The following is a 16,702-nucleotide window of genomic DNA, read 5'->3' on the forward strand; positions in this document are numbered from 1 at the left end:
ACGTGTGTTTCACTCCAACCCCTCTGGCCCTGCTGGGCTTTGGGCTGGGCTACTCTTGGAGGTGGTTCCTTCTTACACAGATCAGCCTTTCATTTTGCCTTGGTATCTTTTCTTTCACAAAAGCGAGTCGTATCAATGGGGTACGTTAGACACCCATGCAAAGTGAGGCTCCAAGAGAAAGGTCATGTTCAGATTGCCCTTGGTTATTGGTGTGTGATCGGTAGTATCGCTGGCACCATGTGAGTGGTTATTGGTGTGTGATTGGTAGTATCGCTGGCACCATGTGAGTGGTTATTGGTGTGTGATTGATAGTATCGCTGGCACTATGAGTGTTTGTGTGAGGGAAAGTTTTGGCCCTCATGAGTCATTGGCATTATAGGGAACCTCCTGTCCGCACATGCATGCACTTGTACACTCAGGCTCACACACAGGCTCACACATAGGAATAGAGAAGCCTGTTCCTTCAGTTATAATGGGTAGTGCCTCATGAACTCATCTTGAGTTGAAAACATCTGAAGGGGAAACTGCATTTAACCTCTTACCTCCCACACATCACAATTTAGCCCAGCTGACCTTTAGCATGCCTAGGTCATTTCCATTAGCCCCGGGTTGGGCAAAATGATTTCTTAATCAAGTGTGTGTGCACTGTGTATATAAATAAGTGAGGTTGAGCTTGGCTGTGGAACACTTGCCCTAGCATGCCTGACATCCCAGGTACCATCTCTAGTAATGCAAGCAAACCAAACTAGGCATGCGTGGACACATTCACACATGCACAAATGCACACACACACACACACACACACACTGACGGGTGTGGGGAAATGTGACAAGATCCAAAAAGGCAACATCCAGAAATGCCTGGTGTGGTTGGTGAACTCAAGAGTTCAGTTGTTTATCCAGGGTGGCCTGGAGCTGGCTGTCCAGCATCCTGAGAGATGATGCCTCCTAGTGCCCATCCAGGGAAAGATCAAAGCTCAGAATCAAAGGCTGGTCTCTGCTTTCCCACCACCGCAAAGTAGACGGGCTTAAGTTGAATCGTCCCAACCCGGAGACACTTGCAGTGCTAAAGGGATGTGACAACTCTGACAGAGGCTGGGTGGAGGCACAGCTAGGCAAGGCTTTTAGGAGAGGAGCCGGCTGCCGAGTTGGGTAGAGGGGCAGCGTTCCACGCAAAGGGACATCCAGAGCTGCGTGATGAAATTGCTGTGGAGCCTGGTGACCAGGAGATTAGGCTGAGAGGGAGGGACAATCCTTGTGGCTCTTCCAGAAGAGTCTGGGCCTGACTCCAAGGAGTCCAGGACTTTTTAAACATTTTCAAACAGGGAGCAATGGGATGCTCTGTGGAGTTGTTTCAGGCTGGCCTTGGAGGCTGGGTGGAGGGCAGCTCACGTATCCAAAGGCAGGGGCAGCATGGGCCTGGGCCCTGCTTCCTGTTTGCCACCAAGGAGGGGTGTGGGACTTAGGGAGGCTGCTGTCCCAGTAGTTCAGTTGATGACCCCCTCATAGTCCAGAGCTACAGGTGCCCTCAGGTGGGCATCTCCAGGGGCAGAGCTAGCATTGCTGTGTCAATAGGCCTCTGTGAGAGTGGCATTGGGACTCTGGTTCCAGCTAGTTTGGTACAAAGAATACAGTTATAGGAGCACAGCAGAGCCAAGTCCCCGGGTGGGTACTGCCACCCGCCACACTCAATCCCTGTGTGTCAGTGTCACACATATATGGTGGTGATCACTGTATCCGCGTTGTGCTACTGTGAACACTGGCCGGGTGGAGCCACAGCCCTAGTATATATTTTATTAGTTCCTTTTCTCATTGTTATGACATAAACAAGAAAGAAAGAAAGGTTTTCTCCTCCTTCTCCTCCTCCTCTGCCTTCTTCTCCTCCTCCTCTGCCACCTTCTTCTTCTTCTTCTTCTTCTTCTTCTTCTTCTTCTTCTTCTTCTTCTTCTTCTTCTTCTTCTTCTTCTCCTCCTCTGCCTTCTTCTTCTCCTCCTCCTCCTCCTCCTCCTCCTCCTCCTCCTCCTCCCCCTTCTCACAGTTTGAGGGATGCATTCCATCATGGAAGGGAGGGAAGTCATGGCGGCAGGAAGGTGAGGCAGCTGATCACACAGCATCCCCAGTCAGGAAGCAGAGAGGACACGGGTGCTCAGCTGGCTTCCTCCATTTTACTCAGTCCTGGGCCCCAGCCTGTGGGATGGTGCCGCCGACCTTCAGGGTGGGTCTTCCCTCTTACCCAGTCTAGAGACTCCCTCACAGATGTGCCCAGAGGTTTGTTTCCCTGGCGAGTCTAGATCCTGTTAAGTTGGCAATCAGTGCCCACCATCACAGCTTGATGCCCACTGACACATGGGCATACACAGCCTGTGTGGGGCATCCCTGTCACACTGGATGGCTGTCCTGGGCTGGTGTATAAGAAAGGAAGGCTCCTTAGTCGGCAGAATCCCTGGGTCTGACGTAAGCTTGTTCATTCCCTCCTCCTTCTCATTCATTCATGACAATAGTTAAAAATTTGTTTCTTTGTACACGGGGGTTTGCCTGCATGTGTGTCTGTTCATGTCTGGGCCTGGTGCCCAAGGAAGCCAGAAGAGGGCTTTGGATCCCTTGGGACTGGAGTCATAGACAGTAGTGAGCCATCATGTGGGTCCTGGGAATCAAACCTGGGTCCTCTGGAAGAGCAGCCAGTGCTCTTAGCCTCTGAGCCATCGCTCCAGTCCCCATTCATTCATTCTTGGAGCCCATGTATCCTGAACTCATAGTCTGTGCCGGGCACTGCTGTGGGGACAGTGGTGAATGACACAACCCAGACCCTGTGCACCGCTTCCAGCCTAGGGACGTGTGGAGACAAACCACTAAGGTACCTGAGTGGAGATGATTTCAGACGGGCAGAAAGGCACCGAGGGAAATGAGACAGAGTCTTCAGTGGGTCCTCAAAGGGGGCGGCCATAGCCAGGGTGGTCAGAAAGGGCTTCTCAGAGGAGGCTACCCGTGAGCAGACCGCCCTCCTCACCATGAAACGAGAAAGCACCAGTTGCTGGCGTAGATCCGCCCCCATTTCTTTAATGTGAAGCCCAAGACCACACACAAGCATCTCATCCAGTCCTTGAAAACAAGAACCTTTTTATTTCTTGTTCCAAAACTGCATGAAGGCATGGTTATCAACCCTACTCCACCCTCAACAGACAGGGCTCACATAGTCCAGGCCTAGACCTCACCTTGTAGCTGAGGATAACCTTGAACATCTGCTCCTCCTGCCTCCGTGTCTGAGGGCTGGACTGTGGGTGTATGCCTGGTTCATTCCATGACGGGGGTGGAACCCAGGGCCTCGAACCCAGGGCCTCCGGCATGCTAGGCGAATGCTCGCTCTACCAACTGAGCCACATCTCCAGCTTCATGATCTCTCTCTCTTTTTCTTCATCTCTCCTTTCTTTTATGTGGGATGCGTGTGTATGTACGAGTGAACTCACCTGCGCAGGCGTATGTGAAGGCCTGAAGTTGACATTGTGTGCCTTCCCTCTGCCACTTTTCTCCTTGGTTTTTGAAGCAAGGTCTCTCTGAAGTTGGATCTCTCTCTCTCTCTCTCTCTCTCTCTCTCTCTCTCTCTCTCTCTCTCTCTCCTCTCTCTCTCTCTCTGTCTAGACTGGATGGCCATGGAGGCCCTAAGATCTGTCTGTCTGTCTCTACCCTCTATCACTGGGGTTACAGATACTGTCACACCCAACTTTTACATGAGTGCGGAGGATTTGAACTCAGGTCCTCACACTTGCCCAGCAAGTACTTAATCCACCAACAATCTCCCCTACCCAGTCACCCCTTCATTGGCAAAGGAATTGAGGTTCAGGGGGTTGTGGTATCCTTACAGGTTGCTCCATGGTAGGGTCAAGCTGGGACTCTGTTCTCAGGTTTCCCAGATCCTTGCCTGTGGTCCACAGCCAACTCCAGACTGGGCTTCATCTCAGACCAAGAGGCATGTTGGGAGGGGGACTGATCAGGGCAATAAGGTCACCATGGGACCTGGCCCACTGGGGTCGGTGGTGATTCTCAGGGTTGGGGGCCAGTCACCACCTGCCGGGGCTCACACTCACTAGCTTCGTCCACCTCCTTCCTCTCGCTGCAGGGGAGGAGAACCAGCCAGGATGGCTGTGTCCCGATGAGGACAGGAAAACCAAAGCCCCGTTCTGGTGCCCCACCCTGGCCTGCTGCGTCCCTGCCTTCTCCTCCCGAGCCCTCAGCCTGCAGGTGAGTGGACCTGGCACATGGTGCTGTGGTGGCCCTGCCCAGCCTGGGAGAACCAGTGTCCAGGTAGCATCTGCTGCAGCTGGAAAAGTCCAGCATCTCAGTCCAGCTAACTGACCCAGGGGGCCAAGCCTTTTTTTTGTCGTTCTGTGAGTCAGTATTCCCATCAAAAGAAAGGGTGTGTATGAATGACCAGCATGGGCCATGGGGTGGAAAATTCCATTATTTTGTAATAGTGAATACCAGCAACCTCATCTGTTGAAGGCCTGACTTGGGACTGTGCCCAAGTTGATGCCACTAGGCCAGTGCTGACTTTGGTGGTGACTTCCCTTCTCCCGGGATGCTCCGTGGTCATCACACCCTCTCACTTGCCCACTATTCCCTTCTTGTGTTTAGCTGCACTTCTTGTAATAGTGATTAGAACAGAATTTCACAGGAGATAAAAGCCCAGACAGGTCTTCCAAAATGACAGCCAATAAGGGGTTGGTTCAGCTTGATTATAGTTTCCATGGTATTAACCACCAGGAAGCTCGCCCCATCCCCCATCCGTCCCTTGTCCCTTATGTCCTGGCAGAGCCCACCCCTCCATCTGGAGCAACTGTTGTCTATCCTCTCCCAAGCAGATGAGGACCCTGAGCTCTGGGACGGGCGAGCGAGCGTGGGACCCAGCACAGATAAATAGTCGCAGGAGCCGTGCGGGCTGGGCTGTAGGACTGGGGCTCTAAGAGCTGAAAGAGCCCCCGTGCGATGTAAGTTCATCGTTCATTCCTTTACTCATCTGTCCGTTCACAGGTCATCCCTGAGCACCTACTGTGCGCTAGAATTGGGAATGCAGTGGTGACCAGGACGTATGAGGTTCCCACCTCCTGCAGCCTGCAGTCTAGTGGGCAAAGACAGGCAGGGACCTCAGCACACAGAAGGGAATTGAAGGGAATGCATGAGTGTAAAGCAGAGATACGGCAGGCATGGAAATGGGGACCGCACGGTTCGTGGGTGCAGGGAGGGCCCCTTGGAGGAGGTGGCATTAAACAGCAGAGCCACACAGCAAGAAGGACACAGACCCCAGGGGGCCCAGGGGGATCCATTTTGTAAGTAGTCCAATCAATACAGAGCAGACAAATCAAGGGTCTGGCAGGAAACAGGATGGAGCTTAGTTGTCTCTTAAAGGGGCCTTCTTCTAGACCTGTGAACAGTGGCCATTAAATTTCAATGTGGGTTCTGGAGGGGACATTGAGGCTGTTGCTGTGGGTGATGAGGTCTGTCGCTGGGTGAGGGAGACCATGACAGCCTTGTAGTGTTTCATTCTTGAAGCCCTGATGGACCCAAGCCAGGTAATGGTGGCATCTGGATCTTTATTTGAATCCTTGGAGGCGGGGCCATATGGACAGAAGAAGAGACTGAGATAGCTGAACAAGACTTGTAGCTCAGTCCAGGGGCCTGCCAGAGGTGGAGTCTGGCTGGGACTTGGAGGCCAGGGCTTGGGGCCAGGGCAAAGTAAGAAAGGTTCTCACTTCTGCAGAGTGAGGCCTCACCCAGCCTCTGATCAGGATAGAGTAAAGCCATGTACTACTTAAAGTTTATTTAATTTTTTTCTAGAGATTTATTCATTTTTATTTTATGTGTATGGGTGTTGTGCTGGCATATATGTGTGTGCACCACCTGCATGCCGTACCCACAGAGACCAGAAGAGGGCATCAGATGCCCCTGGAACCGAAGTTACAGATGGTTGTGAGAGGCACCATGTGGATGCTGGGAATTGAACCTAGGCCTCTGGAAGAGCAGCTAGTGCTCTTAACTGCTGAACCACCTCTCCAGTCTCCCATGTAATCATTTCTTTTTTCTTTCTTTCTTTCATTCATTCTTTTTTTTGTTGTTGTTGTTGGTTTTTCAAGACAAGGTTTCTCTGTGTGGCTCTGGCTGTCCTGGAACTCCCTCTGTAGACCAGGCTGGCCTCAAACTTAGAGATGGGATTAAAGGTGTGGGCCACCACTGCCCAGCTTTCCCATGTAATACTTAAAAAAATTATCCTTCAGAGTATGGCCTGTAGGTGTGTTTTTTAAGGGAATAATGAAGGACTGAGGGTTACCTGTGGGCCTTGGTGTGGAAGCCAGAGTCCATGGAGAGGAGACTTTTAGGCTCTGTACTGTGTTACTTACACAAAGCTGGCCCTGGAGTGTGGCCTCTGCAGTGGGGACTGGAGTCTTCCGTCACCCCCAGGATCTTAGGGTTTCCTGATACGTAGGTCACACCCTGGGTCAGACATGGATGGTGGAGTCCCTAAGTGGGTTTCTGTTTCCAGAGTCTCCTTGAAAGAACGGACACCTGATGGGAACCATCTGCCCTCCTGAACCTGGGAGGATGAGCAAGGGCCTGTGTATCTCCTCTCTTGGAGCTGTTGGGGCTCTAGAACATGTGGGCTGGCAGTGCTCAACCCATGCTCAGTTGGTCCCAAGGAGCCCCCATGTCAGCTGAGAGAGCCATGCGTGAATCTCTGTGGGTAATGGGCCTGGAGGCAGGGGTTCCTGGGGGACCTGCCAGAGCCTGTCTGGCTGTATTTTCTGGGCTCATCTGGCTCTGCTTTGCCCACCTCCTACCTAGCCCAGACAGCTGTGCCCCATCAGCCCAGTGCTGGCAGCCGGATGAATTAGAGCGGAGACGGCCAGCCTTGTCCAATTACTGTGGGAACAGATGTGTATGTGGGCAGCTGCCCAGGCTTCTCTCCCACTTATGCAGGCTCTCAGGTGGCCACATGAGCTGGCAGCAAGCCTATTTCTTCTCTTGGAAGGCTGGAGTTGGGCAAGGGAAGTGCTGGCCCTGCCTCTTTCCTGGGCAGACAAGACCCTGACCTGTAGCTGCTAGGTGACGTGTGTGCTGGGCTGTATCCTTGCTGGGGGTTGAAGAGCAATGCTCTTCTTGGAGCTGACAGCCGTGCCCATGCTGGGCCATGCCAGACCTCTGGTCGGCAAGGGAACTGGTTGTGGGGGAGTGTGAGAGGAATCTGACTGGGGGTCTTCCTGCCCTCGTTATATCCCAGCCTGGAATGCCCCAGTCATGTGACACTAGAAAGCTGTTGTAGCTCATAGTATAAAGCCACATCTTTGTTTGTTTGTTTTTTTTTTTCGAGACAGGGTTTCTCTGTGTAGCTTTGGTGCCTGTCCTGGACCTTGCTCTGTAGACCAGGCTGGCCTCGAACTCACAGAGATCTGCCTGGCTCTGCCTCCTGAGTGCTGAGATTAAAGGCGTGCGCCGCCGCCGCCGCCGCCGCCGCCGCCGCCGCCGCCGCCGCCGCCACCACCACCACCACCACCACCACCTGGCTAAAACAATATCTTTAGTAGCAACTAGAGAGGCCATTGAGACCCCTGGCTGGTCACAGTGAGGATTAAATGATATGGTTGAGGGTCTGGGGAGATGGCCTAGTGGTAAATGCTTACCATGCAAACATGAATTCCATCTCTAGCACTCATGTAAAAACGATGGGTGTATAGTGTGGACCTGTAGTAATCCCAATGTGGGGAGACAGAGCTGGGTGGGGCTCTAGGCACAGTGAGGTATCCTGTCTCAAAAAATCCGGTGGATGGTTGTAGCACAAATCCTAATTGTTCTTAATAAAAACCTGGAGCCAGATATCGGGGTAAATGCTGAAAGATCAGAGAGACAAAGGAACAAGCCACAGCCACCTCTCACCTCACCAACGCCTCAGCTGAAAAAAGACTGAGCCCCTGTCTCCTCCCACCTTACATTCCTTTCTCCACCCAGCCATATCACTTCCTGTCTCAACCTCCCTAGTGCTGGGATTAAAGGTATGTGTGTGTGCCTCCCAAGTACTGGGAGCAAAGGCATGAGATCCCAAACGCTGGGATTAAAGGTGTGTGCCATCACTGCCTGGCCTCCATGGCTAACTAGTGGCTGGCTTTGCCTTCTGATCTTCAGGCAAGCTTTATTTGTTAGATCATACACAAAATATCACCACAGAAGGTGTTTGAGGAAGACACTCAGTGTTGACCTCTGACCTTTCTGCACACGTGTACACACATGCACATATGTGTGTGCAATGCACTCAGGGCTCAAGAAACAGAAGGAACATCTCAGGACGTTTTTAACCCCCAGGAAGAGGCCTCTGGGTCTCCTGGGACTTCCCAAAGATTTGACCACTGGGGAGCCTGAGGAAGCTCCTTGGGCTCTTGGCTCTGTTCCAAAGATGTCATCGTGGACATGCCACAAACCAGGCCAGGCTCAAGGCCTGCCTGGGCACAGGCTTGAGACGGTGGAGTGTGTCAATTGTGAGGGTCTTTAATTTTTAAACTTACATGATTTATGTATTTATTATTTATTTGTGGGAGGGGGCTTGCCCACATGGTGCACATGTGGAGGTCAGAGGACAATTTGGAGATGTCACTTTTATCCCTCCACCGTGGGGGTTCAGGGCATTGAACTCAGGTCGTTGGACTTGGTGGCAAGCCCCTTTACATGCTAAGCCATCTCTCGGGCTCTCTGAAATGCTTTGTGACTTGAATGCCTTGTGGAAGGGGTTGTAGCCTGGACCCACAGGGGTCTATAGCCAGACAGCTTGGTCCTCAGCTTCCCAGCCCAGCAACCTCTGCTCTGATGGACATCAGCTCCGTTATCCAGAACGGCTAACAGTCATTTTCTATGGCTATGACAAAACACTCGAGGTTGGATACTATATGCAAAAAAGAGATTTCTTTGGCTCACAGCTTTGGAAGCTGGACATCTAAAGATCAGGCAGCCCCAATCTGTTCACCAGTAAGGTCTCAGGGTGATGGCATTATGATGGGGGTGATTACATGTGAAGACCTCTGGGAGGCTCAGGGACAGGCTGGTTCATTTGGTGACAGCCCACTCTCAGGAGAACTGGGATCCCATGAGAACATTAATCTCTTCCTAGAGAAATGCATCCTTAGCCTAATCACCTCCCCATGTCCCACCTCTTAAAGGTCTTACTACCCTAACACCGCCTCCCTGGGGACCAGGCTTCCAGCACACAGGCCTTTGGGGGACACACTCAAACCGTATCTGCGGCACAGCAGTTGAGAACCCTGAAGACTGCTGGCTGTGCAGTTGCTTGGCTGTGGTACATGCGAAGTGCTGGAGGAATCTATCTAGGCTTCGAGAGGCACAGGGATGCTGGGTACCAGGTGCCCAGGCCTATCCTCCGTGCTGGTTAGCTGTCCTCTTCAGACCCCAAGACCATCCCAGTGAGATGTCAGGTCCCCACTTATAAATAGGGAGTTGATGTGTAAGCAGGGTTGGTGCCAGGCTGGCTGAATGCAAAGCCTGCATCCTTTCACTAGCTAGTACCCTGCCTCTTGTGCGCCTGGCTTTCCAGAAGTCAGGAGCCACACAGGGGTCCAGACACTGCTCGCCTTTTTTGTTGCTTGTTTTTTCAAGACAGGGTTTCTCTGTGTTACAGTCCTGGCTGTCCTAGAACTCGCTTTGCAGACCAGGCTGGACTCAAACTCACAGAGATCCACCTGTCTCCATCTTTCAAGTGCCAGGATTAAAGTCATGCGCCACTACCGCCGGCTAAGGACACTGGTCCCTTAAGGAAGCATGTAGTTGTTACCACCATCTCAGACCCATTTCTGTCAATCAGCTGACATCAGGGCCCTCGGGAATTGCCATGGAGATGCCTGAGTCTGGGCTGTGATGATGCCTTCCTCTCCTGAGAGATCAGGAATGGCAGCCTGGCAGAAAGGCTGGGGCCCTTCAGCCAGCACAGCCATGGAGGCAGAGGGTCTGGAGACTTCTCACTCAGTGTGTGGGTCCTGGATCCCCAGCTGGGAAGAAGTGGAACATTGTAGCCCTGAAGTCTCTGGCCTGGTGCTTCTAGGTAGAACTTCAGTGAGAGCAGAGAGAATCAGGCATGAGAAGTCTGAGTCTAGACCTGCCTCTGTCCCTAACATGCTGTGTGACCTCAAGCCAGCCATGTCCCCTCTCTGAGCTTCAATCTGGCTAATTGCTAAGATGTCTGGGGGCAACTTTTGGCCCTCTTGCCCATGGCCATTAGGAATCTTGGTAGTATTCCTAGAGCAGGACTGGCAGGTTCTTCACCAGTAGAGGGCAGCACCTGCCCGGGAAAAGTCCCGGTGTCTCTATGTCTCTGGACACAGCCCCTTCCGGGTGCCCCCAGTGCTGTCCTGTCCAGAGAGACAGTCGGCGCCTGAAACAAGGCTCTGAGAGGCCACCCAGCCAGGGGCTGGAAGCAACAGAAGCAGGAGGCTGTATCAGAAGCCAGTGGCTCTCAGTGACAGCTGCTGCCAGTCAAGCCCGTGTTTTCCTTACACAACCCACCCAGTCCCCTGTCCCAGTGGGTCCTTCTGCAGAGGGGTACTGATGCAGAGCACCTTTACCTCATTTTCACCTCCTTACGGCTCTCTGGAGTCATGTGGGAGGCCATGGGGTGCAGGAGCAAGCGGGGCCCTGTCACTCACTTCCTCTTTGACCTAGTGCTGGCCCTGGCCTTCTGTGGACTTTTCTTTTCCATCTACAAAATAAAGTGCTTGGATGAGGGCGGGGAGCCTAGTGGTCATCAACAAGCCCTATCTAGAAGCTGCCTGGTTCCAGAGTCTATGGACGGATATAGAGCATCAGTCAGGCCTTTTCTGGACAGAAGGTTCTAGAAGAATGATGGTCAAATATGAAGCATAGGAAACTGTATGTGGCATGTGGCACTTCCTTGGCCCCCATCCTGAGGGATTCTCATGGGGGGGGCAATGGGCTCAGAAGTATGTCAAATATTGGCATTTTGGCACCTCACTGATTGACCTACCTATACTATCTCTGTCTCTACAGCTTGGGGGTCTGGTCCACAGTCCTGTCAACTGTCCCCTGCTGGGCTTCTCAGCTGTCAGCACTTCCCTTCCACAGGGCTACCTCTGGGTAAGTAGTCCCTTTGCCCAGTCAGGGGGTGGTGGTGGTCTGTCCTCAGGATGGGGACAGAGAGGGTGACTCTCAAAAAGGGTTCTGAGAAAGCCACCCTCCTGTCGAGCAGCCCTATCTATCAACCTTTGGGGGTAGGAGGTGGGGGAGGCATGGAGCCTTATCCAGGGTAATGGAATCCAGGGAGAGTAGGGCTTTTGCAAGGGACCAGACCTCTAGGAGAGGGATGACTGTAAGCCATGTAGAGACCTAGGTTGCAGAGGTCTGGATTGCAGGAGGTCTGGATTGCAAGAGACCTGGGTTGCAGAGGTCCAGACTGCAGGAGGCCTGGGTTGCAGAGGCCTAGGTTACAGAGGTTTGGATTGCAGAGGTCCAGACTTCAGGAAGCCCAGCTCAGAAGAGGTCACAGGAGGCCCGGATCTCTGGCCTCACTGGGGCTTAGGCATCAGCACTGGCTCTTACTCATCTCACATGGAGCTTCCAGCCACCTTCTCTACTTCCGAGGTTCTCAGCAAAGCCCTGTCTTGTTTTAAAATGAGGGGCCCCATGCTCCTTGGGTTGCTGTTTGTGTCCTCCTATTTCTAAGGTTCTGACTTCTCCATCCCTGGCCAGCCTCTCTCACATGCTCCTTCCCATCTCTGGGCACTTGTGCAGCAGAACCGTGGCTTACCCTTCAGACTGTAGTACAAATGTTGATTTTTTTTCCCCTCATGCTGTTTCCCAATTATCATCCAGCACCTGGTGAATCTATTCATCTATGCATGCATGCATCCACTTACCCTGTCCATCCTTCATCTGTTCATTCCTCTATTCATTTGTGCATCCATCCCTCCATCCATCCCTCCATCCATCCCTCCATCTATCCATCTCTCCATCCCTCCATCCATCCATCCATCCATCCATCCATCCATCCATCCATCCATCCATCCATCCATCCATCCATCCATCCAATCATCCATCTAACCTTCCACCCTTCCACACACTCACCCACCAACTACCATTTACCATCCGATTGCCCACTCACACATGCATGCTTCCTTCTATCCATCACTTGACAGGCATACACACTGGGTGCCTACCATGAGCCAGACACAAAACAAACAGTGAACAGGACAGAGGGTCATTAAGGAGACAGAGTGGCTCATTGGATGTTACTTGGGAGGTCTCTATGGAGGGGAAACTGGAAAGCTGGCTGGGTATTTCGTCTACTCAAGCCTTTCTTGATTTCCTTTGGCCCCTGAAACTAATTTGTTTTCTTGTAGCTGGGAGAAAGTGACCATTGTGAGTGCAGGCTGTGTGTGGGCTGGACAGGGGAATTTCCTCCCCATTACTATCCCCAATGGCTGTGTGTGTGTGTGTGTGTGTGTGTGTGTGTGTGTGTGTGTGTATGTATGTATGTATTTGTGTCTGTGTATATATATGTAGTCGTAAGTTTTTCTGGTCCCACTCAGCCCCGTGGTCCTGTGTTTCTCCGGTCCTGCCCGGCCCCGCCTGGCCCCACAGTCCCACAGCCACTTATAAAATAATCACTCAGAGGCTTAATTTTAAATGCAGATTATATGGCCTATGACTCAGTCTTCTCGCTAGCTAGCTCTTACAACTTAACTCAGCCCATTTCTATTAATCTATGCATTGCTATGTGGCTTCGTGGTTTACCGGTATATTCACATCTTGCTTCTCCTGGTGGTGACTTGCAGCATCTGCCTCGACTTCTTTGTCTCGTCTTCAGTTTGAATGTACCACCTAACCTTATCCTGCCTTACCTTTGGCCAAACAGCTCTATTTATCAACCAATCAGAGCAACACATATTCACAGCGTACAGAAAGACACCCCACAGCACTTCCCCTTCTCTATCTAATCAAAAAGGAAGGTTTTAACTTTAACATAGTAAAATTACATATAATAGAACAGTTATCAAGCAAGGATTACAGTTACAATATCTGGTCTATTTGTATTTGGCAAAATTAAAGAAAATATTCTATCATCTATCCTATATTTGTGAGTTTAAAGTTTTATATCTAATTTTTTTTTAGTATAACCAAGGTAAATTATAACTAACTAGTCTTCAACTACATCAGAGACCTCAGAAGGATATAATATTACCCAAGTACACAGGAGTACATTGCAAGCAACTTCCACAATTCTAGAAATAACAGAAACATCTGGCTGCCTGGACAGTCACCCAATGTTCCTTTGTAACATTGTGGCATCCATCTTCAACCTATAAACCTAGAGTGTCTGGTAGACTTTTCAGAAGCAAGAAATTTGAAGGACTGTTCTGCCTAATGGAAAAGTTCATCAGTTGCTTTTCTCTTTGTCCTGCAGAATGTCTGGCAGTTTCTTTTGTGAAGCAGGAAACTGGAGGACCATCTTGCCTTGATTTGGCAAAGTTCAATGGTCACTTTTCTTCTTCTTTTTTTTTTTTGTTTTGGTTTTTCGAGACAGGGTTTCTCTGTAGTTTTGCGCCTTTCCTGGAACTCACTTTGTAGACCAGGCTGGCCTTGAACTCACAGAGATCCACCTGCCTCTGCCTCCCCAGTGCTGGGATTAAAGGCATGCGCCACCACCGCCTGGCTCAATGGTCACTTTTCTATGGGTCCTGCATGTTCAGTTTATACAACATACTGTCAAGCAGTCCAGGCAAGAGCAGTTTCTTGCCCAAATGGCTAGCCTTTTCCACATTGTAAGCAAACTCCATAATGACTTTCTTTGGTGCCCGTCATCCTCTCTGAAGTAATTGGTGCTGCCAGGAGCAGATGTGTCTTGTTGTCCAGAAAAGTCTAAGTTCTTAAAACATTTTAAATGCCATATTCTGCAGGTCTTTGAAGTGTTTGAAGATTACCTACCTAATTGAAATATATCTTTGTATACCTAGAAAACTTAACTAGCATGACTATAAGTTTGATTGTCATAGATGACTATTAATATATATTTCTTAATGATATAATGTTAAATGAGTTGCATAAACATAATACCTTAAACAAGAGTAGAAATATACATACACTATAACAAAATTGACCTTAAATTTGTATTAATAAACCAAAATCCATACCAATGTAAAGTATTTTGAGATTAACAGTTGTTTTTTTGGATCAAAGTAGATTCAATAATCTATCTTTTTACATCATTTTTCTGTCATATGTATGTCTGTATATGTATGTGCCTGTGCATCTGTGTGTTTGTCCGTGTGTCTGTGTCAGGGTGTGATCCCTGGGAGAGTGTGCTCTACTCACGGGCCTGACAGCCTCTCTGGGCCTCTGCTTCCAGGTTGGAGGTGGGCAGGAGGGTGCTGGTGGCCAGGTGGAGATCTTCTCCCTGAACCGGCCTTCGCCACGCACCGTCAAGTCCTTCCCGCTGGCAGCCCCCGTGCTCTGCATAGAGTACATTCCGGATCCGGAGGAGGAGGCTGAGGCTGCGGAGGAGAGCCGGGTGGCTGCTGATCCCTCCGCTGCAGTGCACCCCACCGTCTGCCTCGGGTTGCAGGATGGCAGGTGAGGGGCAGGAACATGCGTGGGGATGGCTGGTGCTGCCAGGCAGATGGCTGCAGGTCATCCCTCCAGCTCTGTGGGTCACTAACCAAAGCACTCTTCCCCAGCTTGGTGGCACCAGGAAGATGGGAACTGGAGACAGCCAGTGCAGACTCTCAGTGCCAGGAGTGGCTTATGTCACAGCCGACAGCTCCCCATAAATCTGGCACCACTTCCTGGCTGTGCATCCTTAGACACACCATGTCAAGTCAGGTTCTTCTCTGTGGTGAAGCTCAGGAGTCCCACAGTCTCGCCATGTCGAGTTGTTGAGTCTCAGGTTCCGGTGGTCAGTGAGGCTTAGCACCCCCCACCCCCAACCGCAGGGCTGTGTGAGTACAGGAGGGCCGATCCTGCCTAATTGGGAGAAGACTGCCCAAAAGAGAATTCCCCGGCCTCTCTGCTCTTCACCATGTCCTATAGAAGGACAGACAGTGTGTGTCTCTGGAGTACCTACTATGTGCCTCACACATGCTGAGTGGGATCTCTCACGGTGACCTTGCAGCCTGGGGGCTATCTCCTTTCCCACACAGGGAGGGGCCAGGAAGAAGTGGTGGGGAGCCACACTTACCCCCCACAGTCCACGCTGGGACTGTAGCCTAGGGCCCCGTCTGGACCTGGGCTTAGAAGAGATCTGGTGAACACCTTTTGTTTTAGTTTTGAGCCAAGATAAATTTCATGTAATACAAAACCCACCATTTTAGGAGGGGGGATGGCAGTGTGGCTTGGTGGGTAGAGCACTTGAATAGCCTACACAAGGTCTAAGTCACATCCCTAGAACCTCAGACTGGGCATGGTGATTCATGTCTGTGATCCCAGCACTTGAGAGGTAGTGGCAAAGAGGATCAGAAGTTTAAGGCCATCCTTGGTTACATAGCAAGATCGAGGCCAGTCTGGATCACACTGTGACCCTGATTTAAAAAACAAAAAACAAAAAACAAAATGAAACAAATCACCATTTTAGCCTTACTAAGGAGCACAATTTGGTGGTTCCTGGCTATCACTACCTAGCTCCAGCACATTCTCATTACTCCCCAAAGAAGCATACACCCATCTCATCCTCTCCTTGGAAACTGCTCATCATCTTTGGCCTCTGAGAGCTTGCCTTCAGGCACACCCTACAAACGACATCTAGTGCTTCATGGCCTCTGTTCCTGGCTCCTCATTACTCTGCGCATGCTTCCAAAGCAGGCCGAGGAGTGTTGTCATGCTTTGTTCCCCTGTGGCACCACGGATCATGTGAGGAAGAGAGCTGAAGGTCAGCACTCCAGGTCCGCAGCTAGGAGTTGGTGGTTGGATTTGAACTCAGGTCTGAGTGGCACTGGAACTCAGCACCTTCCTCACTGTATTCTGGAGCCAGAGTCCTGACTTGTGACAGAAGCCAGGGCTCCTGTAGGAGGAACAAGCCTGGGCAGGTGAGGCCCACGCGCAGGTAAGAACCCATGGGTCACAATGCTGCTATTATCTCTCTTCAGCATCCTGCTCTACGGCAGTGTGGACACTGGTACCCAGTGCCTGGCAACCTGCAAGAGCCCAGGCCCGCAGCCCGTGCTCTGCCTGCGGCACAGTCCCTTCTACCTGCTTGCCGGCCTACAGGACGGGACCCTTGCTGCCTATCCTCGGACCAGTGGTGAGGACTGGCGGGTGGGTGTGATGGGGGTGGTCATCTGGGGCACCAAGTTGGGCCTGGATACTTTACTGAGAGATTGCTAAGGAGGCAGGGTTGGGACTGGCTAGCCCCAGGCTGGTGGGGATCTGAGACCTGATCTTCACTGGAGTCTAATGCCTGGTTCCCACGTGTGAATCCTTGTAAAAATAGAACATTTACTTCTCTGCCAGTAATCAAGCTCTAGGGGACAGTCCTCTGTGCGCTGGGAGACTGAGGGTGGTCTTGGAAAGACCTGGCTTCTTGCCCTGTGACAGCTGTGTCCCCAGTGAGTGGAGCCTTCTTTGTGCCTTGGGCTCTTTCATAGAGTGAGACTCGGGTGGTGCCCACCCCTCTTGGTTCTAGCAAACAAAACAACTCAGTATAGACCGGACAC

The 16,702-nt window shown here is 51.3% G+C and overlaps 1 protein-coding gene across 8 annotated transcripts in view; it reads left to right on the forward strand.

Moving 5' to 3' along the window:
* Positions 1-16,702, forward strand: part of Arhgef10l (Rho guanine nucleotide exchange factor 10 like) — a 138,873-nt gene that overhangs the window by 95,289 nt on the left and 26,882 nt on the right. For all 8 annotated transcript variants that reach the window (XM_052715390.1, XM_052715388.1, XM_052715392.1 and 5 more), the window contains 4 exons: positions 4,114-4,235; positions 11,049-11,135; positions 14,404-14,627; positions 16,136-16,290. In XM_052715390.1, the coding sequence (XP_052571350.1) occupies positions 4,114-4,235; positions 11,049-11,135; positions 14,404-14,627; positions 16,136-16,290 (588 nt within the window). The remainder of the gene's footprint in view (positions 1-4,113; positions 4,236-11,048; positions 11,136-14,403; positions 14,628-16,135; positions 16,291-16,702) is intronic.

The sequence above is a fragment of the Peromyscus californicus genome, unplaced genomic scaffold, assembly GCF_007827085.1.
Source record: "Peromyscus californicus insignis strain IS unplaced genomic scaffold, ASM782708v3 Scaffold_5__1_contigs__length_169319896, whole genome shotgun sequence".
In the NCBI taxonomy this organism is placed as follows: domain Eukaryota; kingdom Metazoa; phylum Chordata; class Mammalia; order Rodentia; family Cricetidae; genus Peromyscus; species Peromyscus californicus.